A 25028-nucleotide genomic window follows, 5' to 3' on the forward strand; every position below is an offset into this window, starting at 1 on the left:
CAAAATTTTGGAGCTTATCTTACAATTGTTTTTAACCCTTTTTTTTACTCATTTTGCCCTACGATTTACGTGCAAATACATAAAAATAAGTAAATTATGCTGTGATTATTGATTGATTTGTCTCTGTTGCTTCTTCATCAGCATTTAAAAACTACTATATAATTTCACAATTGACTATATATTAACATTTATTATCTGCATGGCTGTCAGGTTTCATATTTTCACAAGATGACGGTTGTCTTAAATCTTTAAACAATCTTCGCACGCGGGCTGACTTTGGGTTGATTGATCTTCAGTACCACGTGCGTTTCTTCTCGAGACGCCGCAGCGGCGCAGCTCCCAGTTTCACCTCTTCTGTTTAAACTTTAATAACGTCCAGGCAAAATGGGGAAACTGAATTTTTATGTTCTTTGGTCCCTGCGTGATGCTCCTCGACAGTTTAGTAGGTATGTATTTCGTTTTTCAAGCTAGCACTGAGAGCTTTTTCCTGTCGAGCATTCAATAAGTATGTGCGTATCCGCAGCAAATCTAACAGAAGTCGCTTCCAAGTCCACATCCCGTTGCCTCTCCCCAAACAGCTGGTCATCTTCGGGTTTGGAGACTGGTCGTGCAAAGACACAACATTGTCTGCAGAGGTGGTTGTCAGTGAGGACGTCCAGCCACAGAACATAGGGACTCTGTCCCCACAGATAAAGTACAGTAAGAGTGGATGAAAAGATTAAATGAATGGTTTCTGGGGTGGAAATGCTCAGTTGGTCTCCTTTCCTCTCAGGTGTTTGACGTGGGAAGGTGACTGGAGCGATGACATCATCACAGTGGCTGAAGAGAGAGGCAGGAAAGGAGTGTATGGGAAGATTGTGCTGAAGGCCTGTGGAGAGGTAGGAGAGCCTCATTTCTCAGTAAAGCAGTATGGGGTTCCATTTGTACTTACACAAATATTTCTAGCAAATTTAGAACCCAGTGAAACAGAGATTTGAATAAAACTTGCAGAGGAAAGCTGTGCAAACGTTTTATTTGGAGTCCCAAAGCCTCATAAATGGCTTTGTAATGCTTTCCAAATGGCAAGACTTTCATATTCTTTTATTTTCTCTTTTGATTGAAGGAAGGATTTTTTTTATTTATTTCATTAGCCTTCTTCTTCTTGGACCATTTATATAATTTGTTGATTCTACAATTTAGACCTGATGCAAATTTCCTGCCCAAAAAGTGGAAGTTGTAAAGTAAAGTTTGTTTAAAATAACCAAACAGCATACCATGAATTTTATTCCGATTTGTTTCGGTCATTTTTAATCCAACAATAAAAAACATACCAAAAATAAATAAAAGGAAATGAATACAGGAATGGATAAACACTTAAATTCCTGAGAATGCCAAGAACACAAAGTGTAGACTGACACTGCAGATCAGATTGTGGGCGTTTAATATTGGGCAGGAGTGATTGTGTTGTTTCTCTTGCCACAGGATAACATCAGTGTCAGCAGCACCCCTTTGGCCCGGAAACGCTTGATCTCAGAACAATGCAGTGTGGCTGATCTCTCCAGCTCAATACAAGAAACTCTTGAAACTGAAACGGTGAGACAACTTTACCTCTCTTTTAGAGATGGGCGATTATGGTTTAAAAATAAAGCAGATTTTTGTCAGACCAGGTGTGAAAATGTTTTTTTTATGACATTTTTATTTTAGTTTTTTTTCTTGTTTCAGAAAGTGGCTTTTATCTCAATCATCTCTTCTGGGAGTTGTGAAATTGAGTATGAAGGCCAGAAGAACATTGTAATAGTAAAGAAAAATGCTATTTTGCCAGAAAAAAATCTTAAAATATATATTTTTTAAAATTACAATTTAATATTTCTGCTACTGCTAATAATTTGATGCTTATGTATTTAAATATGAGTTATTTCTACTAAGTATTAAGTATCATCTGTAAAACTAACAAAGTACAACTTAACAAAATGCTCAACATTCCTAATTTAAATTTTTAGTTTTTGTGTTGGGGTTCTCATAAAAACACTACTCTATTCTCCTAATATTACAGATTTAATCTGGTAAAATGACTACTTTAATCTTATGATTTAAAAAAAAGAAATTGTAGCCTGAGCCTAATATTCCATCAGAGTGAAAAGTACAAATAAATTAGCTTTAACACGCTTGTCAAACAAGATGGCCGCTTTGGGTGTGCTGACACCACTCTGAACTACGGAAACTTGAGTGCATTGGTGGGGAAAATAAATCCATATCATCCACAAATTAAATCTTCAAAAAATCTATTAATTGGCCATCCTGTCTTTTTTGGAAATGTGTCACAGTTGTTAATCTCATCCAAAATCTTTGCAGATGATCTCAGAGTCCTCACACATGAGCCACAGTGTTTGCTATTCTAAGTTCCCAGTGATTAAAGTTGAGACCAGCGACTTTCCTTGCCCTGCAGCTCGGCCTTTGGTAAGTGTGTTGGAGTCATTACTGTTAATATCCAAATAAATGTAATGTCTGGAATGTGCTCTGTGCAACTGAAAGGATAAGACACCCAGGCGTACTGTCGTTAATCGGCGAGCCCGCCCGACGTGGAGCTCAGATGGAACAGACAGTCTCGCAGAGGACACGGACAAAACTTTCACTTCCAAGAGGAGGAAACTGTGCAGCGTTAGCATCCGGGAGAAAATAACTGAGCAGATTAGAAACGAAAGCAGGGAAGGTGGGAATAGCAAACATTACCTGTGAAGTCAAAACTGTGTGCACAGAAACTGTGTTCATGGAAGCTGTGATTAGTTTCAGCATGTCCATCAAAGCGCTGGAGCCACGCTATGTGTCTGAGTGACCCAGATACGGCTGTCCTCATCGGAGGGGAAACTTCGAATCAGAACTACTGTGAGGACTCGCTGTGGAAGCTTGAGTTGGGTCAGTGGAGTTTGCTGATATGCAAGAACTTGAAAAATTATTCATTTTTTAATGTTACAACTACAAACTGCAAAGTACATGGTTTGGATATTATGGACCAAATAGTGCATTATGGGGAGTTTGAAGAATGCTGACAATTAAAAAAGGTTATTATGTATTTTGGCTGAATAAAGGGGTGTCTGTAGATCAATTTCCAAGACTTAAGTTTGACATATTTCTGAACTTTTAATTGTCCATTCTCAAATATAAAATGCTTTTATCCATCATAGCTCTGGCTGTATATTTGGGGTTGTCCTGCAACAACTTTTGCACTTTTATCAAGTCTTTCGTAGCTTCTAAATTTCAATTATGGGTATCGGAGGAAAGGGGGCTAACTCTGAATGCAAATAATACTTTTAAAATTATTATTTTTGGATTAAAAAGGAAACCCCGTTTTCCTCTTTAGTAATAGGCAACTTTGTGTTGGTCTATCACATAAACTCTCAACAGAATACATAGAATCTGTTTCTGTGATGTGCAAGATGCTGCATTAATTTAGTATTCCTACAAAATATATCAGAACGATACATTTTGTAGTGCTAAACCAGACATTCCTGAAGGGTTTTCTTGTTTTTAATTCGGCATTTTGTTTACATCTGTTCAGACAGTGACTTCTGGTTCCCAATGAACTCTTCTGCTTCTGGACCCGTGCCTCCATGTGCCCGAGGACACACAGCGACCTTTGACCCAGACTCTAAGGCAGTCTTTGTGTACGGTGGCCTGAGGGAGAGTCAGCGCTACAGCGAGCTGTACATCCTTAATACTCTGACCTGGAAGTGGAGGCTTGTCACTGTAGGTTTGTTCGAGAATCACCGCTCCTGGACGAAGCCCATTCAGGTGTATTATTTAGTACAGACATTTGAGGAAAACAATATATGTTTTTATCCAGTTCAAGATTTTATATATTGAAAGTTGGGTGTCATAAGAAAAAAATGGTCATCATAAAACTACATTACTGCTGCTTGATAGTTTTCATATTGGATGCTTTGACTTTTGTCTATTTTTAATGCCTTCCAGTTTTGTTTGTACTTGCATTGAACATTTCTCATTGTAGCTTTCTGTTAAACATCTTTGTGCTGAAAAAGCTTTAAAGTAGTTGTGTAACGTTTGCATTCATTATAAATCAGTCTGGCTAAACTATGCTGGAATAATTCATTTACGTTATTGGATGTATAAAAATATGTAATCCAATATTATACTTTTCAGATTAATGTATAGTTATATCCTGTACTTGATTAATCTAATATATTTACTGTGTTTAGGTTTCATATCAACAGCACTTTTATTTGTGCAAAAAAATTAAATATGTAAAATATTCTCAAAAAGATTTTGGTTACAAATTTCTCCAGTAATAGTATTAACTGTATGTGATTACTAAAATGTAGTCCCTTACAGAAGTACACTTTTTAAAATCATTTTTGTAAATTTCTTTCTCAAGGCAAAGGGGAAAGTGCCAGCTTTATCATACCATTCAGCAGTTTTCTACCAGAAAGAACTTTTTGTCTTCGGAGGAGTTCAGCCAAGCAACGGACTGGGAGATAAATGCAGCAAGGCTCTTTACATCTTCAGCCCAGAATATGAGCTCTGGTACCAGCCCATTGTGGAGGGAGACAAGCCTCTGCCTCGCTTTGGGTCAGTCTGCTTTGTAAAATAGAGTAATTGTGTTTAAAATATTTTGCAATACTGACCCAGGACTTAATGTTCAGGCACTCAGCTACGCTTCTTGGACAGAAACTGGTCATTTTTGGAGGACAAATGACTGCTGCCTACTTAAATGATCTTCATGTTTTAGATCTGGGTAAGCAGCCTGCTTCGATGCAGTCAGTAACAACTTTAAGCTCCAGTCTGCTCTGATGTTTGTGTTTTCTCTCTGAGTGAAGGACTGATGGAGTACACAGCTGTGAAAAGTGCGAACATGCCACCGTTGCCTCGAGGGTGAGTACAGAACAAATCGACCTTGATAAATGTCATCGATGAAGCCATCTGCTTCCAGAATATATATATTTTGGATGTCTTAAATCATCCCATCAAACCAAGCTGAAAATAAAATGGTTGAAGATGCAGATGAAACCCTCTCACATGTAAATGATCAGGTTTCATGCAGCAGCTCCAGTGTTGGATAACAGGATTTTGATCAGTGGGGGCTGCAGTGCAATTGGAGCTCTGCAGGATGTGCATGTCTTCAACACTGGTGAGTGCTAATACTTTGCAATGTGCAAGCCTTTGTAGGAAAATAAAATGATGCTGATTTGTAGTAATTTGTTCAGTAAGAAAGATTTTCTGCTTTGCTTCCCCCTGTTTAGACACCAGCATGTGGAGTTCAGTGGCATGTCCCCTGCTTTGCTCTAAACCCCGTGCAGGACACAGCATGATAAATTTACAAACTGAGCAAGGTGAAAACGGAAATATCAAGTGCACAGTGCTGGTCTTTGGTGGGTCTGACTGCTCTGGTTCCTTCTACAACGACACACAAAAGTTTCGCCTTGAAATCACTGGTGACAAATGATTATATCCATGCAGTCGCAGACAACTGATGTGAAAGAAAAGTATTTTGCTTTATTCTAGTTTTAAAATCATACATAATGTCACCTCAAATTATGTATCAGTAATACGATGTATGCACTAATACCTGAAGTTTTGCACTTTGAATAACAAATCTTGAATTTGCATGATTTGGACATTACAAATCTGTGAGTTATTGTGTGTTGGTAAAACATTTTTACATAGTGCTGTGGAATATTTTATTAGTTTCATTGTTTAATGCTGATTAAATAAAAACACTTGTTTAAAGTACTTTAACAATGCCACACTGTCATCATTTCATGCTTGAAGATCAGCAGGTGTGTCTGGTTGGCGAGATGGATGGCTCAGTTTGAAAGCTTCAATCTCAGCCAAGGTCTCATTCAGCCTTTTGATGGTTGGATACTGGCCTACGTCCACTTTAAACCTGCAGAAATAAAAAAACTTGTCATTTTTGTTGAATTAAATGTTTGTGTTCAGCAGGGACTGGACATGCATTACTCACAAAGTTCAGCTTTCAGGGGAAATTTATGGAAAAGTAGAAAGTTCACTCTACAAGAATATTATATTATGAAAAGACATTAAGCAGAAGCATGCAATGGTTTCTATGGATTTCAGGAACGCCGGTCGCTCGATTTTTCATCTGAAACCAGTTTTTTTTAGCAGCAGTTCCCTATTGATGCACAGTGCTGTTATGCTTTTCTGTTTCTCTTTCTGTTGCAATCTGCTGATGACATTGAGCAACGTAAGAACATCCTGTTTGAAGCTTTGCAATGGTGAGGTCCTGTTTATCAGTGGTTTGGCATTGTCTTGATCTCATGATGCCAACATTTGATTGTACCAGGAAATGTATAGATAGATTAATGGATCAAACACCTTTTGTGAATTTTGCTGTTAGTGTCATTGTTGAACAGCAAGTTATGCAAGAAGTACTGAAACTGCACAGTTGGACATGTGCATTCATAAGTTCATTTTGTGAGCAGCGTTAAGTCCTTTGCAAAATTACTTACTTCGTCCTGTTTAAATTAGAAACTTGCAAGGATTTTTTTTTTTTTATTACTATGTGCAAAACGCTGTCCATTATCCAATGATTGAGCAGTACCCTGTAGATGTTCAAAGCTTGAAATATTTAATAACCTAACTCAGCTTTTAAATTTAGGTAATATAATAATCACTAATTTCCTTCTTTATATTCATCTTTCACAAAGAAGCAGACTGTCTTAATGTGACTGGTGAAATGTTTACTCACCTCTCGGCATTGTAGACTTGTGGGATTAAACAAATATCTGCCATGGAAATCTAAAATGAAAGTGATGAACAAAATGTAAATTATTGGCTGTATTTAATCTTTTTTTCACTTTTGATCTGATAGTCATATTCTTACCTCATCGCCTACACAGTATTTTCCTGCAGTCTGCTTCAGAATTGGTTCTAAAGCTGTAGGAAATCAAAAACGCCAATATACAGTGGGGAAAATAAGTATTTAGTCAGTCACCAATTGTGCAAGTTCTCCCACTTAAAAAGATGAGAGAGGCCTGTAATTGACATCATAGGTAGACCTCAACTATGAGAGACAAAATGTGAAAAAAAATGAGAAAATCATTTTGTCTGAATTTTAAAGAATTTATTTGCAAATAATGGTGGAAAATAAGTATTTGGTCAATAACAAAAGTTCATCTCAATACTTTGTTGTATATCCTTTGTTGGCAATGACAGAGGTCAAACGTTTTCTGTAAGTCTTCACAAGGTTGGCACACACTGTTGCTGGTATGTTGGCCCATTCCTCCATGCAGATCTCCTCTAGAGCAGTGATGTTTTGGGGCTGTCGGCGGGCAACACGGACTTTCAACTCCCTCCAAAGGTTTTCGATGGGGTTGAGATCGGGAGACTGGCTAGGCCACTCCAGGACTTTGAAATGTTTCTTACGAAGCCACTCCTTTGTTGCCCTGGCAGTGTGCTTGGGATCATTGTCATGCTGAAAGACCCAGCCACGTTTCATCTTCATTGCCCTTGCTGATGGAAGGAGGTTTGCACCCAAAATCTCACAATACACGGCCCCATTCATTCTTTCATGTACACGGATCAGTCGTCCTGGTCCCTTTGAAGAGAAACAGCCCCAAAGCATGATGTTGCCACCCCCATGCTTCACAGTTGGTATGGTGTTCTTTGGATGCAACTCCGCATTCACTTTCCTCCAAACACGACGAGTTGTGTTTTTACCAAATAGATCTACTTTGGTTTCATCTGACTATATGACATTCTCCCAATACTCTTCTGGAACATCCAAATGCTCTCTAGCAAACTTCAGACGTGCCTGGATATGGACTGGCTTAAGCAGGGGGACACGTCTGGCACTGCAAGATCTGAGTCCCTGGCGTCGTAGTGTGTTGCTGATGGTAGCCTTTGTAACATTGGTCCCAGCTTTCTGCAGGTCATTCGCTAGATCCCCCCTTGTGGTTCTGGGATTTTTCCTCACCGTTCTTGTGATCATTCTGACCCCATGGGCTGAGATCTTGCGTGGAGCCCCAGATCGAGGGAGATTAGTAGTGGTCTTGTAGGTCTTCCATTTTCTGATTATTGCTCCCACAGTAGATTTCTTCACACCAAGCTGCTTGCCTATTGCAGATTCAGTCTTCCCAGCCTGGTGCAGGTCTACAATTCGGTTTCTGGTGTCCTCCGACAGCTCTTTCGTCTTCACCATAGTGGAGTTTGGAGTGTGACTGTTAGAGGTTGTGGGCAGGTGTCTTTTATACTGTTAACGACTTCAAACTGGTGCCATTAACACAGGTAATGAGTGGGGGAAAGAGGAGCCTCTTAAAAAAGAAGTTACAGGTCTGTGACAGCCAGAAATCTTGCTTGTTTGTAGGTGACCAAATACTTATTTTCCACCATTATTTGCAAATAAATTCTTTAAAATTCAGACAAAATGATTTTCTCAAATTTTTTTTCACATTTTGTCTCTCATAGTTGAGGTCTACCTATGATGTCAATTACAGGCCTCTCTCATCTTTTTAAGTGGGAGAACTTGCACAATTGGTGACTGACTAAATACTTATTTTCCCCACTGTACCCCAGTGAAAAAATAATTCGGAGCTCTTTTATAAGTCAATGGCAGTCAAAATCTTCCACAAACCTTGAAAACCACGGTTGATGAAATGTTGTGCCCACGGTAATTTTTCCACTCCGATCTTCTGGAGTACAGATAAATTCTGAAATGCATCAAATGTTGCTATAAATTTATTTTAGGATATTGAAAGTAGAACAGAAATCTTTGTTTTATAGCTACCTGAAGAGGCTGTATCCCAGAGGCGATGAGGTCACTAATCATGCGAACCTGGGCACGTGCCTTCGGGTCTGCAGGAAGAAGACGAGGTCCTGGTCTGGTCTCGTCAATGTACTGGATCACTGCAAGCTACAGGAACAAACTAAGTGTGTTCAGTATCATAAACGTACTTTAAAAAAAGTATTCATACCCCTTCAACTTTTTCAAATGTATTTTATTGGGATTTAGTGTCACAAACACAAAACATTGCTCTGGCTTCTGATCCTGCTGATAACTTGCTCCACCGTGATTCTGCAATCATTTCATTTGAAACAGGATACCACACAAGACTACTCAGGATTTTTTGGGGAAAATATTTGAGAGAATATTCTCTTTTCACTCCACAAATACAGAGGCAAATGAGTCTGCATAAGATTTGATATCGGAACAGAGGTTCATCTTCCAGCAGGGTAACAACCCTGAACATATAGCCAGACTGGTTCAGATGAAAGCATTTTAATGTCTTAAAATGGCCTAGTAAATGTTCAACCATAAATTGAATTTAGAGTCTAACAAGTCTTGAAAAATGATCTTCACATGTACCTTTCTGTCTTAGCTAGAGCTATTTAAAAAAAACAAAAATCTAAAATTGCAAAATCTTTAGTTTCTAAAAGTGGAACACTGGTTTAAAAAACTTCACGCTGCAACTGCAGTTAAATCTGACTCTTTAAATCCATTAATAAAAATCCATACCTCACTTTTCATATTCTTACACTGCAAAAAGTCCCCTTTCAAAAACAAGAAAAAAAAGTACAAAAATAGGGTATAATTTTCTTAAAATAAGAAAAATTATCTGCCAACAGAACAAGAAAATTTATCTTGTCAAGATTTTCTAAAACAAGAAAAAATATCTAACCAAGATAAACCTACAATATCTTAAAATTAGTGTATTTGTACTTAAAACAAGCCAATTTTACTTATACGAGTAAGATATATTATCTTATTTTAAGAAAAATTATCTCAAGTAAAGAAAATGTTACTTGACACTGAATTTCTTGAAATAGCGTAAAATTTTCTTATTTTAAGGAAAATGTTCTATGTATTAAGAAAATAAATCTCATATATTCTATTTGTATTAGTAAAATTGGCTTGTTTTAAGTACAAATACACTAATTTTAAGATATTTGTAGGTTTATCTTGGTTAGATATTTTTTCTTGTTTTGGAAAATCTTGACAAGATAAATTTTCTTGTTCTGTTGGCAGATAATTTTTCTTATTTTAAGAAAATTATACCCTATTTTTGTACTTTTTTTTCTTGTTTTTGAAAGGGGACTTTTTGCAGTGATATACCTAAATCTAGTTTATTTTTATTGTTGCATAGGATTAAAATATATATTTTGTCACAGCTTTACTCAAGGTTCTTATGCTAAGACAAACATCCAAAAATTGATCCTGTGAATACTGGAACAAGAGATGTTATTGGCTTGCTGAAATGAAGACATAAGTTCAATTACTTTTAACATCTTTATTACATTTAAGTTTCACATAAACACAATAAAACATGACTACTGGTCAGAATTTAAAGTCTGGATGGGCATCTGATTCTGAAACAATCCTGTAAAATGACAGAACAATATCGATCTGACACATCTGCCGCACTAAGAGTCAAGCAAACCAAATTGTCCAAAGCAAAAAAAAAATCTTGGGATTAGATGTCAACAATAGGAGCTTCCTCCGCAATGAACTTCTTCCTATCAGCCATAGCCTTTTATATGTGGAAGTCTTGCCTCAGTTACGGACGCTGTTCTCAAGACGTCTGTCAGCAGCACAGAGAGGAGTGGCCACACACACGGATGCTGAAAGGTGTAGTAGCTGTGATGTCCTCCTTTCAGAAGATCAGGGCAGGCATGGTTCCAATGGCCAGTAGAAAGTTGGTTTCACGATCACCACAGAGCTGAAAAGTGGTCTTGTTTGAAGTTGTTGGGTCATCTGCTAATTGGAGCACAGACAGAAAAACAATCACAAAACAAACCACGTTTTAGGGACTAATCAGTGTAATGATGAATCAGTATCATAAATTTCTTACCTCAAGAATGTGAAGGACGCCGTCACTTGCAATTCCCAAAGTTTCTTGTAGATGGTGCAATACGTGATTGGAGACTTGTCTGGCATAGACTTCACCATGGCAACAGTTTGGTTTACTTGAAAAATAAAACAAGTCTTATTTTAGTTCATGTGCTCCATTACAATATTGCATGAATTCAAGATGACAAGAAAGTTATTTTAATTTAATCAAACAAGGACTACTTAAATTCACCAATCAAAAATAGTGTTAGCTATGTTAAAAACGGAAGCTACCAAGAACTCGTGTCGATATTATTTTTAAGCCACAGCTATTGTGGTTAATAACTGTTCAAAGATCATATTCACAAGAGCGGCTCTTTAACCGCGGATGAAAATTGGCATTTCACGACATGCTAACTAGCTTCAGTTAGCTTATCTTAGAAAGACAGACAACTTTAAACTTACCTCTGAGTACAGCAGCTGTAGGGTCTATACACGTAAAAAAGTCCTCCATCGTCATTCATGTCCAACCGAGATTAGAGAATTTGCCAAAAGAAAATCTTATAAAAGTACAGTAGATAAAAGCTTAGTTAGGCTGTTGCAACTGAATTAACCGTTAATGAGGGCAGTTAAATGATCTCTGGCGTTGCCGTTAGTGATGTGCGGATTGATACTGAAATATCGATTCTTCCGATACCAGAACTTAATTCTTTAAAATCTATTGTCAGATCCAAGGATCAATACTTTCAACACTTTAGTAATTTTAGATAATGTAGATTAACTAGAGTACGTTAAAAAGTAACTAAATTATTGAGATCTTGCCTAAATGAAACGTTGTTAATGGGAACTACTTTTTCTTCCGCTTGGTAAGTATGTAATGTGTAAGGACGTAATGCCCAAGCGCAGCGTGCTGCTGACGCTCACTCACTCAGAAATGAACATGTTGACAGATTATAAAAAAAAGTGACATGGAGCTATTTCAGCTGTCATTTTATAGTAGTTTTAATAATTAAACAAGGATGTATTTAGTAGGGTTATTACTTTACTAATTTTCTTTTTTTTAGTTTGCAACTCGATTTTCACATGTTTTGTATATTTCAGCTGAATTAAAATAGTTTATAGTAAACGAGATTGTTCTCAATGTACTTCTGAGTTTAAAATGAGTGCATTAGAGTACATTGTGTTCTTTTTATGAAGCCAAGATATGGATTACATTTATTTTTTATTTAATTAAGAAACAAATTAACTGTCTTTGCACAAAGTATGGGATCTGTATTGCTAATACCAGCTTAAATTTTACTCGGTATCGGATCGGAAAGAAAATCTGTTGTATCGAACATTAATACTATCTCACTGCCATTTTGGGCGCTTTCCCATTTGGATTGTATGATGTCATAATTAAATCAAACAAGGACTACTTGTTATTGTTAGTTTGAACAATAAAATATTGTTCAAACTAATATTAATAACTTATAAAGTAAGAATTTGAAATATAAACCAAAAGTTAAAATATTTATCATGACATTGAGCTAATCAATATTGTTGATTCTAATCTCATTGTGTGGAATACCAGCCATTTCAAATCACACATCAATAGAAATTTCATGACATGTCAGTAAGAGCTCCCACATCTTGCATCAAGAAGATCAGATTAAGAAGGTCCTTAGCAGATGGAAACATGCCAAGAATTATCTTGATATATAAACTGATATTGTCTCTGAAATTGTTGTGTTAAATGTCAACCGTTTAAATATTAAATTATAATTTCCAGTACACTCTGCCAACTTATACAAGAGTATAAGTTCATAGGGGTTTTTATTTTTCATTGTCAATAACACAAAGGATTCCATTTGGACATAGTCTGTTTTAATTATCTGAAGACATTTCATTAAGTATGTGATTTCGCTTTATGTGCTTGAAATAAGAAATTTTTACTTATATAAAATAAGTTCTAGACTTGAAGTTTGATTGGTAAATATTGATATTCTAGATTCTAGCACATATTTACTCATAATAAGTAATATTTTCTTAATATTAAGCTTTTATATCTTACTGAGATAATTAAGTACAAAAACACTTAAAATAAGAAAAATATTCTAACATAAATCCCTCTTGGTGAGAAAAATTATCTTGTCAGAAAGAAAACAAGAAAAATCTCCTTAATTTAAGATATTTAATCTTACTAAGATTTCAGTTTTTGCAGTGTATTTGTAAAAGGAAAAACTCTAAAATCTTAACTTTTCCTTGCTCTTTAAACTTGTACTGTTTTACCACATAAAATTGCACAAAAATGTGTGGTTGTAAATGTATAAAATTAAAAAAAGTTCAAAGGTTGTGAATACATTGGAAATGCACTGTAAATACTTGTAGACTGATATGAATAGAGGGCTGAAACCTACCGACTGAGACAGAGTGATGTCATCAATTTCCACTGCAGGAACTTGCTGCATGGGGTTCAGTGTTTTGTACTGCTCTGTAAGCTGAGGTGGACAAAGATTTGTCATCGGTTAAGCTCAAGTATTGGTTAAATATGTTTACAAAATATTTTATAAGTTATTACAAAATACAAAACACGATAAAACCATGAACTGAAAAAGTCTGCTTCCAAGTTGGACCTCCTTTGGTTTTAAAGAAAGTAACACATCTTTAACAGGTGGATCAGGTCTGCTGGACTGAACCTTGTTATAAAGCATTTTATTAAATTTGTCAATGTAATCAACTCTTATTTTTGCTGACAAAAAGGGCAAAGTCTTCTGTCCGTCCGTCCATCCATTCATCCATCCAGAAACAGTGAATGTTTACTGTACCTGCTGACCTCCATCTTTGATTAGATTGACTGCAACCTGGTCATATTCAATGCCCTTAAGAGCAAAAGCTGTGCACAAAAAGTTTAATATCATCTTGTTAACATAACAATGATCTATAAAAGAAAAAAGCTGAGTCATTTTACGACTTACCGATCCGGACCCTCCATGAGCAGGAGCTCCTGAAGTATCCATGAAGAACAGGCTAAAGAGAAAAAAAGGCACAAACATATGAAAAGCTGAAAATAAGACTATTTTTTTTATATCCGTGTAGTTTAGATTTGATTGGTTCACCTTAGTGTGTGTTGCCATAGCTCTTTGAATCTACAAGATGTCTCTAAACAAGACTAAAACAAGTTTTGCATGTATATTTTTTTCTCTACAAAATCCCATCCTCCTCCAGCAGCCAATAGGATGCATCCCTGAATTCCCTCCTACTTTACACTTTGGTCCATGATTTTGCAACATCTGGGCTTCCTCTGCTTCACATTAAACATACACACTCATAGCTAACAGAAAAAATACTACAATACCTTCATTAGGCAAACTAAGGTCAAGCGCATCTCTGGTGTTGTGACGTTTGAAACATCAAAACAAAGTGAATTTGTGGCTTTCAGAACCGTCTATTGTGTTGTGAACATTTCGCTCTGAAGTCGCATTTCTTAAGCATGTAAGAATGAAAATAACGAAAGCAGAAAAACTGGAGGTGTCGAACAAACAGCTGCTTGTGATATTTTAACCCTGATGGTTTCAGTTCAGCTGCAGGTTACATAATTTGGCTGGTTTAAAAAGTATGGTGGACGAGTCAGCGTCATAGATGCACAAGAAAAGACGCTGCACGAGGGTCCGGATCACACGTTTATGTCGCCGCCATGTTGTGAGTAGCATTTAGCTGGAGGTTCATAAAAAATTTAAGTGAAAAAAAATAGATTCTTTACTTGTATTAAATAATCATTCAGATAAGATAATTTTACATTAAGACTAAGAGGAAAACTGAGGTAAAAAAAAAGTAACACCATATATATCTTTTCATTCTCAAGGCGGGATTAAAATCAGTTTAAAACTGGTTTAAAACACAACTATTTAATATCAGTACTACTTAAATATCTAGAATTAAAAGAGAAACCCTTTCTTATTTTTTATCATGACCATTTTTGCTAGCATCCTGTTCAAGAAAATGTTTCTAAAATAATACTATCTAACAGACTTAGGAGAGAAAAGCAAACATGTTCCAGAAAAAGATAACAAAGTGAGCCAGATAACACTGGGGGAATTCTTTAAAGAAAATAACAAATAAATTAATGACAGGTTTTCACATGTAATTTTGCCATGCAGTAAAAAACCCCAACAAAAAACATAAATAAATCACAGATAGAAAAATACATATTCTAGAGCTGTGCTATATAGTCATTGTAATGTTTACTGGTATTATTTGAAAAAATAAACTTAAATGGTTTTAGATAATATAACTGAAAGAGTAGTCAAACAGCTCAATAGACAATATCACAAAACATTATAAAATTATATGTATTTTTCATGTCACTATAGAGAAAGGTGGTAACTGCATAATGCAATAGACTCTCATTCAGCTACGAGAATTAGACTGGATATGCAAATTAAGATAAGTATCTTCAGCAGATTCTGTTTCATTGCAGTTTAAAGTTTACAGATATTTTGTAATTTTGTTGGAACAACCTCATTTCTTGTAAAGGGATGACTGATGTTATAAACAAAAAAAGCAAGAATTGATCAAAGGTAAGCGTTATTTATTTTATTCAGAAAATTCAGTTTTTAAATATGATTTGAATCATAGTTGCACTTGACCCTCACAATATGGCCGTCACGCTGACGTGTCATTACAACTTGGCAGCAATGCAGCATCTGCTGTTTTATTTCTATGTTCGCTGTTGACCCGTTTCATACTTATCCAATAGTCAAGCGACTTATTTAACTGAGGCGGAAATGTACGTTACATCTAATATTGATTGGACAGATTGTTCAGCAATCAGACCAATCACAGGCCTTTATTTGTGGGCGTCAGTACATACGGTCCAATAGGGAGCCTTGCCTTTTGCTAAGGCCCGCCCCCAAGTAATCCATGTCCGTGAGGGAGGATTCTGACTGTTCTTGGACCATCGGGCTACCTGCAGGATCTGTGAAATCAGGTCATCTTGGGAGAAAAACATTTCACCATGGCGGCATTAGCATTAAGATCAGTGCTTAGAACCAAGGTGAGCTTTAATTCGGCTTTAGATCTGCTTAAATAAATCAAGCATTCATTTCATCTGTTGTTTACAAAGTTACAATGTCATGTGCTGCACCATGTGTGCATTGCAGATAGATAAGAGTTAGATAGGAGAAACTTGCCATGTTTCTTTCATTTTAAATTGATAGTAAAATAAATATTGACCTAAAGTCAGGCTTGTTTAATATGCACAGATTTACTTGGGTGGTAGTAGTATGCAAGTTCAAGCAATTTGCATTGTCAGTGGTACTAATTATTTTCTTTCTGCTTTCATTTCCTCTGCGCCCGCCACTCAGCTTGACTTTGTCCCCCTTTTCATTGCCATGCACTTTGACGTTGTTTATTAATCTTGTTCTCCAGCAAGCTGCAGCTGGAAATAACTGGTTATATGCACATTTCCATAAACTGGCAAACTAAATCTGCCTTTACAAGTTTTTCATAAAACAATTATAACTTGAAAAATTAGCAGTTCCTGCTTAGATGTGGTGTGAAGGCTGTAAGATGAAACATTTCAGCTGAATAATTCTGAAAAATTCTAGGTTAATATGAGAAAACTTCTAAAAAAACAAATGGTCAGAAACGTTGGAAAAAGCACAACTATCTTCTCTGGTGAAGAAGCTCAACTTTTACCTGACAAATGTTAAAGAAGCTGAAGTCAGAACAAAAACGGTTCTAAAAAGGTAAAAATAATAGCAGCTACTTAACAAAACAAAGCCAGACCTTTGAGCTAATCTACTGAAATATGAGTAACAAAAACGGATAAAAAAGCAGCAGTGAATGGAAAACAGCTGCTTGTGATCTGCTGAAGTAGCAGCTAAAAAGTAGAAGAGAAGATTGTCAGAAATCTGCAAAGTAACTTTACTTTCAACTGAAAAGTGGTCTAAAAACTGTCAGCGGAGCTTCTAATTAAGTGGACGACCTGCTGAAACTTGCTTTAGAAGACGAAGATCTAAAAAGAAGCAAAAGTGGAAAAGAAAAACTGAATTGCTTTCAGTAAGTGAACTTGAGAGACACTGGTGAGTAAAATATTCTGTGGCAAAGCTCGAAATTATAAAATCTAAACGCTTTGTAACAGAAAGACTGTTTGATGGAAAGTAATTGTTCTTTTAACCTATATTTTAATGCATAGATATGTATTATTTATGGTGTACAACTAAAAGTTTGCAACTTTTTAAGATTCATATAAAAAGAGGTACTGTTAGAGAAAAATCTCCAACTGAGCCAAAATATAATTTTCTAACAACCATTTTATGAAAATGTTGAAAGATATAAACATTTTTATTCATTTGAGAATAGCCCAAAGCTTTAACCCTCTAACATTTGAATGATGTTTCTATGTGCAAGAGTGTGGAAATATTTAGGTTTTCAACCATTACGTGGTTGTAGAAGCATTTGAACCCGTCACCTATTTGTTTCAATACGATTGTAAAGGGTTAGATATTTAAAACAAAGAAGCATAAAAGTTAGAATTATGAAAAAATTCAGAGCTGACGTGTCCTGTGGTAACAGAACTAATAAATAGTTTCAACTAACTAGCTGAAAAGTTAGTTAAGTTTACAGAAAGGATTGAACACCAAAAATGTTCAGAAAGAGAATCTCAGTTTGACCTTCCAGCCTTTACATTATTACTGGATATCAATTTCTAACAGGTCCATCCTAAAACTGGCCGTCTGTGCTATTCCTCCTCCTCTGTGGTGAGTGAAAATACATTTGTTTATGAATCTAACTCATTCTGGTCCTATTGTGTGATATGAATATGATTTATATTATTTGTCTCCTTACAGTCTACTGTTAAACTCTTCATCGATGGGAAATTTGTGGAGTCCAAATCCTCAGAATGGCTTGATATTCACAATCCTGTAAGTGTTGTACCAAACCTGAAGAAGTTTATCAGTGTATTATTTGTAGAAATGCACTAATCAAACTTCTATCGGCCAGAGTTATTTCTGGTTTTCCTTTTGTAACCTTTGATTTTAATCATTTTTTGTTGTTTCCTTTATTTTTGTAGCACATTAAAAAAACACTAGCTGGAGAAAGCATATGTTCTTAACCTATATTTGACTGTAAAAAAAGAAAACAGTGTAAAGAAGGGGTTGCTGTTGGCAGTAAACAGAAAATGGGGGGAGTTCTCAGTTCCAGTAATGGTTTTCAGTATTTCACCTGACGTTCACCAGTCACAGTTAATCGAGGTTAAATTATGTTTTTAATCTCATCGTTACCTGTTTTCTTGTTCTTTGCAGGCTACCAATGAAGTGATTGCCCGTGTCCCCAAAGCCACCCAGGAGGAGATGCTGGCTGCTGTAGACTCCTGCTCCAGAGCCTTTAGCTCCTGGTCTGAAACCTCCATTTTGTCCCGGCAGCAGATCTTCCTGCGCTACCAGCAGCTCATCAAAGACAACATTGTGAGTAAAGAAGGTTGCTCAGCCTGAGATGCCCTGAAACTGGTCAACATCCTGCTGATCAGAGGTCTAAATGTGCTGCTTGTGTTTGATGATGACCGTACCGCTGGAGGTTAGTTCTTGAGCTGAACGCCTGGTTTTGTTTCAGAAAGAACTCGCCAAGTCCATCACATTGGAGCAGGGCAAAACCCTGGCGGACGCAGAAGGAGACGTGTTCAGAGGGTTGCGTAAGTTTCAGTGACATGCATGCAGATTCCCTGGACAACATGGAGATAAATATTTACATTTTTATGCACAAATATGTAAATTTTTGGAAATATATTATATAATAATATTTTGAAAAAATAGCCTAACCCTAACCATTTGTCACAGAAGAAATATCTTCCATTGCGTTGCTATTTCAGAGGTGGTGGAGCACGCCTGCAGCATCACATCTCTGATGCTGGGAGAAACTCTGCCCTCCATCACCAAGGACATGGACACCTACACCTACCGTCTTCCCATCGGCGTGTGCGCCGGCATTGCCCCCTTCAACTTCCCCGCCATGATCCCCCTGTGGATGTTCCCCATGGGGATGGTGTGCGGCAACACGTACCTGATGAAGCCGTCGGAGCGCGTGCCGACCTGCGCCATGCTGCTGGCCAAGATGCTGCAGGACGCCGGCGCTCCGGACGGGACACTGAACGTCATACACGGGCAGCATGCTGGTGAGAGTTGGTTCAAGTTACCAGAAATACGACTGAATATGACTTTTTAATGCTTTTAATTCAGTTATTCTTCTTTACAGTCTTTATTTTTAGATATGCTACTGTGCTGTGAAAAACTATTACAGATTCATACCGATTCATATCAGTCGATATCAATCATTTTTTAATTTGATTTTTGTTTTAAATATTTGAAATACTGCCACCCTACTGGTGTGACCTTACCTGTTTTCTAATTCCACAGGCAGATTATTTCACTTATAACAGAGGAAAATGTTGTGTAATAAGTGAAATAATCTGCCAGTGGAATGACAAAATTTTTATCAATATTAAGGAAAAACTAAAAGCAAGTTCTGAAAAGTTATTCATGAGTTAGTTTTGTCTTACAGTATTTCAAGTGTATGAAGATATGGGCATTGGAAACTAGAAATATGTTTGAGTAAAATGAAAATTTCTAGTTTTTATTTGCAAAAAATGAGAAATGGTCAAAATAACGAAAAAGATGCAGTTCTTTCAGGCATCAAATAATGTAAAGAAATCAAATTCATGTTCATTTAGAAACAATACTAATGTTTTAACTCAGGAAGAATTCAGAAATCAATATTTGGTGGAATAACCAGGAGGTTTTCAATAGGGTTCAGTGCAGAGGGCTCTTAATTATTTCCAGAGTTGTACATATTTTATGTTTTTTTGCAGTGTAGGTAGAAATCTAGTCTGAATTTGGGTAAGAAAATTCAACCAAGACATTCAGAATGGAGGAACTATAGTTTCACATTTGACCTGGAATATTAAAAAAAAAAAAAAAAAACACAGGATAAATCTGTAAGGAGGAAATTATATTTTGGTCATTCATTCCACATTTTTCTGCCTCAGCTGTGAATTTCATCTGTGACCACCCCGCCATCAAGGCCATCAGCTTCGTGGGCTCAAACCAAGCCGGGGAGTATATTTATGAAAGGGGATCTAAAAATGGCAAACGGGTCCAATCCAACATGGTGAGTGCGATAAATAGTTAATGCAATTGCTGCAAGTCCCCAGAAGGTGGCAGCATTGCCCAACGGATTCTTTAATATGGTTTTGGCCTCTCTGTTCATATTGGTGACTTTCAAATGCACTGATGCGTGTGGAAAGCCGATTACAGCTGTGAAAAAGGGATATTTTTATATGTGCTCCTCATTCCACACACAAACCAAAATGTGCAGCATGTCAACTATAAAATTGAATCCGCAGTTTGTTTAGAACAACAACCTTAGGAGATCAAAGAGCTGAAGGTTAACCACTTCTTGTGCAATGCAGGGCGCAAAGAACCATGGTGTGGTGATGCCCGATGCCAACAAGGAGAACACTCTGAACCAGCTTGTGGGAGCGGCGTTCGGGGCGGCGGGCCAGCGCTGTATGGCCCTGTCCACGGCCATCCTGGTGGGCGAGGCGCGGCGCTGGCTGCCGGAGCTGGTGGAGCGTGCCAAGGCTCTGCGCGTGAACGCAGGTACCACACCCGCAAGTCACCCCCGCCTTTCAAGAAGCCCGCTCTCACATGGGGCCCGTTGGTTTAGCCGAGCCGGGGCCACCCACGCCGCCCTAACCTCACCTCTCGGCTGATGCTCTGTTGTAATTTCCAATTCAGAGTCTGCTGGGAGCTCAGGGCTTGTCGAGGCAGTCATGCTGCAAATTTGTGGCCAGATCTGCGGACCAGACCTAAATGGCGGTTTTTGACCGTCAGATCCTCTCAGAGAAAAAAGTTGACGTGAGGTGAAACGAAGATCGGCTATGACTGCTTAAAGTGATGTGGAGTCACAGCAAATTTGGAACAGGAAAGCCGCAAGCGTCCGTGGTCCTCCTCAGTGGAGGACGAGTGTGAATGTGCCGTGATGTGTAACGCTACGCCTGCTTGTGTTTGGACTCCGGCTAGGGGACCAGCCCGGCGCGGATGTGGGGCCCTTGATCTCCCCGCAGGCCAGAGACAGAGTCTGCAGTCTCATCCAGAGCGGCGTGGACGAAGGAGCTCAACTTCTCCTCGATGGCCGAAACGTCAAGGTCAAAGGTTATGAGAACGGCAACTTTGTCGGACCCACCATCATCGGCAACGTCACGGTATGTGGGGATGTTTTCAGTGCCTCGCAAAAAGCTTTCAAACCAATTGACGTTTTCTCTCATTTGAACCACAAACTTCAATGTATTTAAGTTGGATTTTATGTGATTGACCAACAAAATAGTTCAGTCTCAGTCAAAACAGGTGATGTGGAGTCACAATAAATTTAGCAGCTGTGAACATCGGTATTTAAGTTTTGCAACTGATTCTCGATGGGATTTATGCCAGGACTTTGACTAGGACTTTCTAACGCATGAATCCTAAAAAGCCATTTCTCCCCTCAGTTCTCCAGTGTAAAAACTTGCCGAGAGCCACAAAACCTTCCTGCCGCTGTGAAAAACAATAACTCACCAATTTTAATGCTTTTTTAAACCAAAATGTTTAAACTACATAACTTCACATTTAGTTTGTTTTTGGAATAAAGGAAAAACAATCCAACCTTTGCATTTTATGAATTACAAATGTAAAGAAAGTCAAGCTGCATAGTTTGGTTCCCTAAAATGTGTATGGAGATTAATTCTAGTTATTAAAATCACAAAGTGTGTCACAATAGGCAACAATGCATAAACAACTAAAGAAAGCAATTTTATAAAAACAAGTTTTAGTGGTGGGACATCTTTGAAGATAAAAAAAACTGACAAAACTGGCATTTTTAGTACCTTCACATATTTAAAAACTGCTCAGTTTTGTACCATTTAAAGCAAAAGATGGAAACTTCTCAGGGGAGTTGGTTGCATTAATTTTAATTTAAGCGTATCAGAGTAGAGGAGGCTGAACACAAATACTCACCAAAATCTTTAGATCATTAATTTTGTTTCAGCAGAAAGTGGAAGGAAATGTATTTGAAAATCCCACTCAAATGAATTGAACGAGGTTTTATTGAGAAAAATGTTGAACGTTTCGTTCGGCGCCTGGTTTTGAAAACGTTTTTGAAATATTTCTCCTCAGCCCGGGATGAAGTGCTACAAGGAGGAGATCTTCGGACCCGTCCTGATTGTCCTCGAGGCAGACGGTCTCGACGATGCCATCCGCCTGGTCAACAACAATCCCTACGGCAACGGCACCGCCATCTTCACCACAAATGGTGCCGCGGCGCGCAAATACACTCATGAGGTGGACGTGGGCCAGGTGGGTGGCTGCGTCCTCCAAATGCGCCCCTCCGTCCCGGGAGAAAGGAGGCATTCACATCCCTCTGTCATGTCTGAGCTGCATCTCCAGCAGCGGGGAGCACATCACGATTCTGTTTGAAAATCTTCACATATTAAAAAAAGGGAAAAAAAACAAACAAAAAAAAAATTCCATGTCACGTATCTCCTTGTTTGCTCCTCACCTAAAATACACACCTCGGGTAACCCTGTTTTCTCCACTTCCCCGCCATCCGAGGCTCCAAATAGATAAAGCAAACACGCATGTGTGTTACAGGAAAACAGAGGGGCATAGAAACGTATTTCCAGGTAGCATCCGGAGCAGGGAATTCTCAAATTAAAACTCACAAGGGATTCCAGGGTTTGTGTTCGGCAGACTACGGCCAGCCTTCCCCCTGTTTGTTTGCCTGTGGAGCCTGGTTGTGCCCTGTGTTTGCTGTTCACATGTCGGGGAATGCTGTGCAGGCCATGTGCTGCACTCCTTTCCAAAACCTCTGTGCAACAAACATCTACTTTTCGTTTTTCTTTTTTTTTTTTTCCCCTTTCCCACTCGGCGCACCTTCGCCAAAAGGCCCTAGTGTGTCAAAACGTCTTCCCGCTCTTTCAAACATCTTAAACCAACCATGGCTCTGCAGTTTTCAAAACACAATGTTTTATTTAGCTTTTCGTCCCTCTAATAAGGGCACGCTGCGCTTTAAAAGCGGCAGATGCAAGCCGCAGGTTCGGCTTTGTTTATTGCGACCGTGTAGGCTTGTTTTTTCAACAAGCTCGGACGCACCGCATCTTTTTGTCAGCTGCATCTCGATCATCCCAGCAATTTGGGTTCCTGGAATTGTTTTACAAAACTTACATTTATGGAAATGAAAGGGACGATGCTTGTTTGTGTGAAGGTTGGAGTCAATGTGCCCATCCCTGTGCCGCTGCCAATGTTCTCCTTCACTGGATCAAGAGGATCCTTCAGAGGGGACACCAACTTCTATGGGAAGCAGGTAAGACATTTGGTCAGATGGTTTTATTGCTGTATGTGACGAAGAACGGCTCCTGAAAAAGACAAGTGTTTTGTTGTTGAGTTGCTGTCCAGAAACCACTTGCTGGATTCTTGTTGGTTGTGCATGAGGCTCCACTTCTGCTTTTTAAAGAAGTATGATTGTATATTTACACGTCTGTTTGTGCCCATTTTCACATGTGAGTGTAAATGTTAAATTGGGGGCGTGGCCAGCAGCAGCTTATTTAGGTTTAAAGAGACAAGAGGCCTTAAAACGGCTTCTTATGAAAAGGAGCTCAATATGTTTAAGAAATGAGCAGAGTAAAAACTTATTGAATATAAATTATTTTGTGCAAAACATGTTCTATATAGTCCTATAGACTTATCCTAACCTGTTCAAGGAAGCATAGTGGGTCACCTATTGCGACCTTTTATCACTTTACAAACACAAACTTCAATGTATTTAATTGGGATTTAACAGGATGTGCACATTTATATTTATCTCTCTTTACGCCGATAACCTCAATGTTCAATCCATCATCTAAGAACAGAAGTGTGGAATAAGTTCATGTTTACATATAGACTGACAAGCTGGTAACTGTGGAGGAGCTGCAGAGATTCACATCTCATAGGATGGGAACTTCTAGTCTGAAATCTAGTCTTTATGGAAGAATAGCTTGATTATTAAAATGAAGTGATAAGAAGTCCAGATTAAAGTCGCGTAGAGGTCACCTGTGGAAGACGGTGTTCTGGTCAGATGAGAATACAAACTTTTTACCCTATACAAACACAGTCTGCACTGTGAAACACGGCAGTGGCATCATCATGCTGTGGAAATGTTTTTCTTCAGCAAGGGAGTTTGTAAAAAATTGATTGGAAGACAAACGATGCAAAACATACAGCTAAGCTTGTTGCAATAAGGACTGAATCAATTAATTGCACTATAAATTTAAACAATCTTAATGATTTCCTTTGCTTTGGTTTTGTTTGTTTCTCTTGTCTTTCTTTCTACCACCAAAGACTGGATCATAAAAGTTTTCAGTTTAGTGCTGTGGTCTCAACTAGCCCTTTTTACAGAGACTTCAGTACTAATTTTATTTATTTTGGGGTACTTAAAATGTCTTCCACTTCCCATGACAAATGTTGTATAGAAATTAAAGTTTATTGGTTTGTGAGATGGTGCACTTGCATTGTTATGGCATTATGTTACTTGGTCTGAAACCTGCAGCTGTAACTGCAGTGAAAGATGCTTCCACTAAGTATTGACTCAGTTAGGTTGAATATAAAAGCACAAAACAGTTTTCAAACTTGTATCTGTACAAAGTCTTAAACCATGCATCCTTTTCCTTTCACTCCAGTTAAGTGCTGCTTTTGAGATGGTCTGTCCCACTAAAGTACGCTGAAGTTTGTGGAGATGATCAGTCTGATTAGTATTTCATTATTGTATTTTTTATCTCCTTAGGGCATCCAGTTCTACACGCAGATCAAAACCGTAACCTCCCAATGGAAAGCTGAAGACGCTACCTTGAAAAGTCCTGCCGTTACTATGCCGACAATGGGACGCTGAATGCCTCATCCTTTCAAGTGCTTCTGATGTAACTTCAAGTTTTCTTTCAGAAAAAAGTATTTGAAAAAAAAAGTTATTTGATTATAGATAGATGAATGATGTGAAATAACACCCATTTTAAAGACTGTGTGTAAACAGTGTGCTTAGATGCTGAATGAATGTCTGCAGAGCTGTGCAGAAGAGGAAACACTAATAAATCTTGTTGGTTCCAAAAAGATTGTGTGTCTTCATGGAGGCAACCAGTGTTTGTTTTTGTTTTATGCATAAAATACGCAATTAAAACCACATGCATTGTAAAAACGGCTGAAAGGAA

General features: G+C 37.8%; 3 protein-coding genes and 1 long non-coding RNA gene across 8 annotated transcripts; 2 read left to right on the plus strand and 2 right to left on the minus strand.

The window, feature by feature from the left end:
- Positions 1–61: 61 nt before the first annotated feature.
- On the plus strand, positions 62–5724 carry LOC103459027 (kelch domain-containing protein 2). Of its 4 annotated transcripts, none has more exons than XM_008400222.3 (13): positions 62–446; positions 524–694; positions 773–878; positions 1462–1572; positions 2332–2436; positions 2512–2689; positions 2764–2892; positions 3536–3768; positions 4370–4563; positions 4638–4729; positions 4776–4866; positions 5025–5122; positions 5235–5724. In XM_008400222.3, exons 1-13 carry the CDS (start codon positions 385–387, stop codon positions 5435–5437), a joined length of 1773 nt encoding a protein of 590 aa, XP_008398444.1. In that variant the 5' UTR covers positions 62–384; the 3' UTR covers positions 5438–5724. The 4 variants fall into 4 exon arrangements, with proteins under 4 accessions (XP_008398444.1, XP_008398445.1, XP_008398446.1 ...); XM_008400223.3 differs by having other exon boundaries at positions 66–446; positions 4812–4866; XM_008400224.3 differs by having other exon boundaries at positions 66–446; positions 3536–3723.
- On the minus strand, positions 5468–14378 carry gstz1 (glutathione S-transferase zeta 1). Of its 2 annotated transcripts, none has more exons than XM_008400226.3 (9): positions 14115–14378; positions 13735–13786; positions 13585–13652; positions 13177–13257; positions 8738–8863; positions 8585–8660; positions 6836–6888; positions 6701–6750; positions 5468–5878 (listed from the first exon to the last, which is right to left on the minus strand). In XM_008400226.3, the coding sequence occupies exons 1-9, from the start codon at positions 14142–14144 to the stop codon at positions 5752–5754; spliced, it is 663 nt and encodes a 220-aa protein (XP_008398448.1). In that variant the 5' UTR covers positions 14145–14378; the 3' UTR covers positions 5468–5751. The 2 variants fall into 2 exon arrangements, with proteins under 2 accessions (XP_008398448.1, XP_008398449.1); XM_008400227.3 differs by lacking the exon at positions 14115–14378 and adding an exon at positions 13876–14095.
- Positions 10224–12951, minus strand: LOC145549980 (uncharacterized). Its single transcript, XR_014085784.1, has 3 exons — positions 11243–12951; positions 10800–10914; positions 10224–10705 (listed from the first exon to the last, which is right to left on the minus strand). It is a non-coding gene; the product is annotated as an uncharacterized LOC145549980 (long non-coding RNA).
- Positions 14379–15656: 1278 nt separating the features above from the next.
- aldh6a1 (aldehyde dehydrogenase 6 family, member A1) lies at positions 15657–24922 on the plus strand. The gene is made up of 12 exons (XM_008400221.3): positions 15657–15812; positions 17476–17520; positions 17611–17685; positions 18067–18228; positions 18374–18452; positions 18630–18932; positions 19803–19924; positions 20226–20415; positions 20839–21020; positions 21967–22146; positions 23054–23152; positions 24611–24922. The coding sequence occupies exons 1-12, from the start codon at positions 15774–15776 to the stop codon at positions 24713–24715; spliced, it is 1581 nt and encodes a 526-aa protein (XP_008398443.1). The 5' UTR covers positions 15657–15773; the 3' UTR covers positions 24716–24922.
- The last annotated feature ends 106 nt before the right edge of the window (positions 24923–25028 follow it).

The sequence above is a fragment of the Poecilia reticulata genome, chromosome 22 (genome assembly GCF_904066995.2).
Source record: "Poecilia reticulata chromosome 22, P_reticulata-male-v2, whole genome shotgun sequence".
NCBI lineage: Eukaryota > Metazoa > Chordata > Actinopteri > Cyprinodontiformes > Poeciliidae > Poecilia > Poecilia reticulata.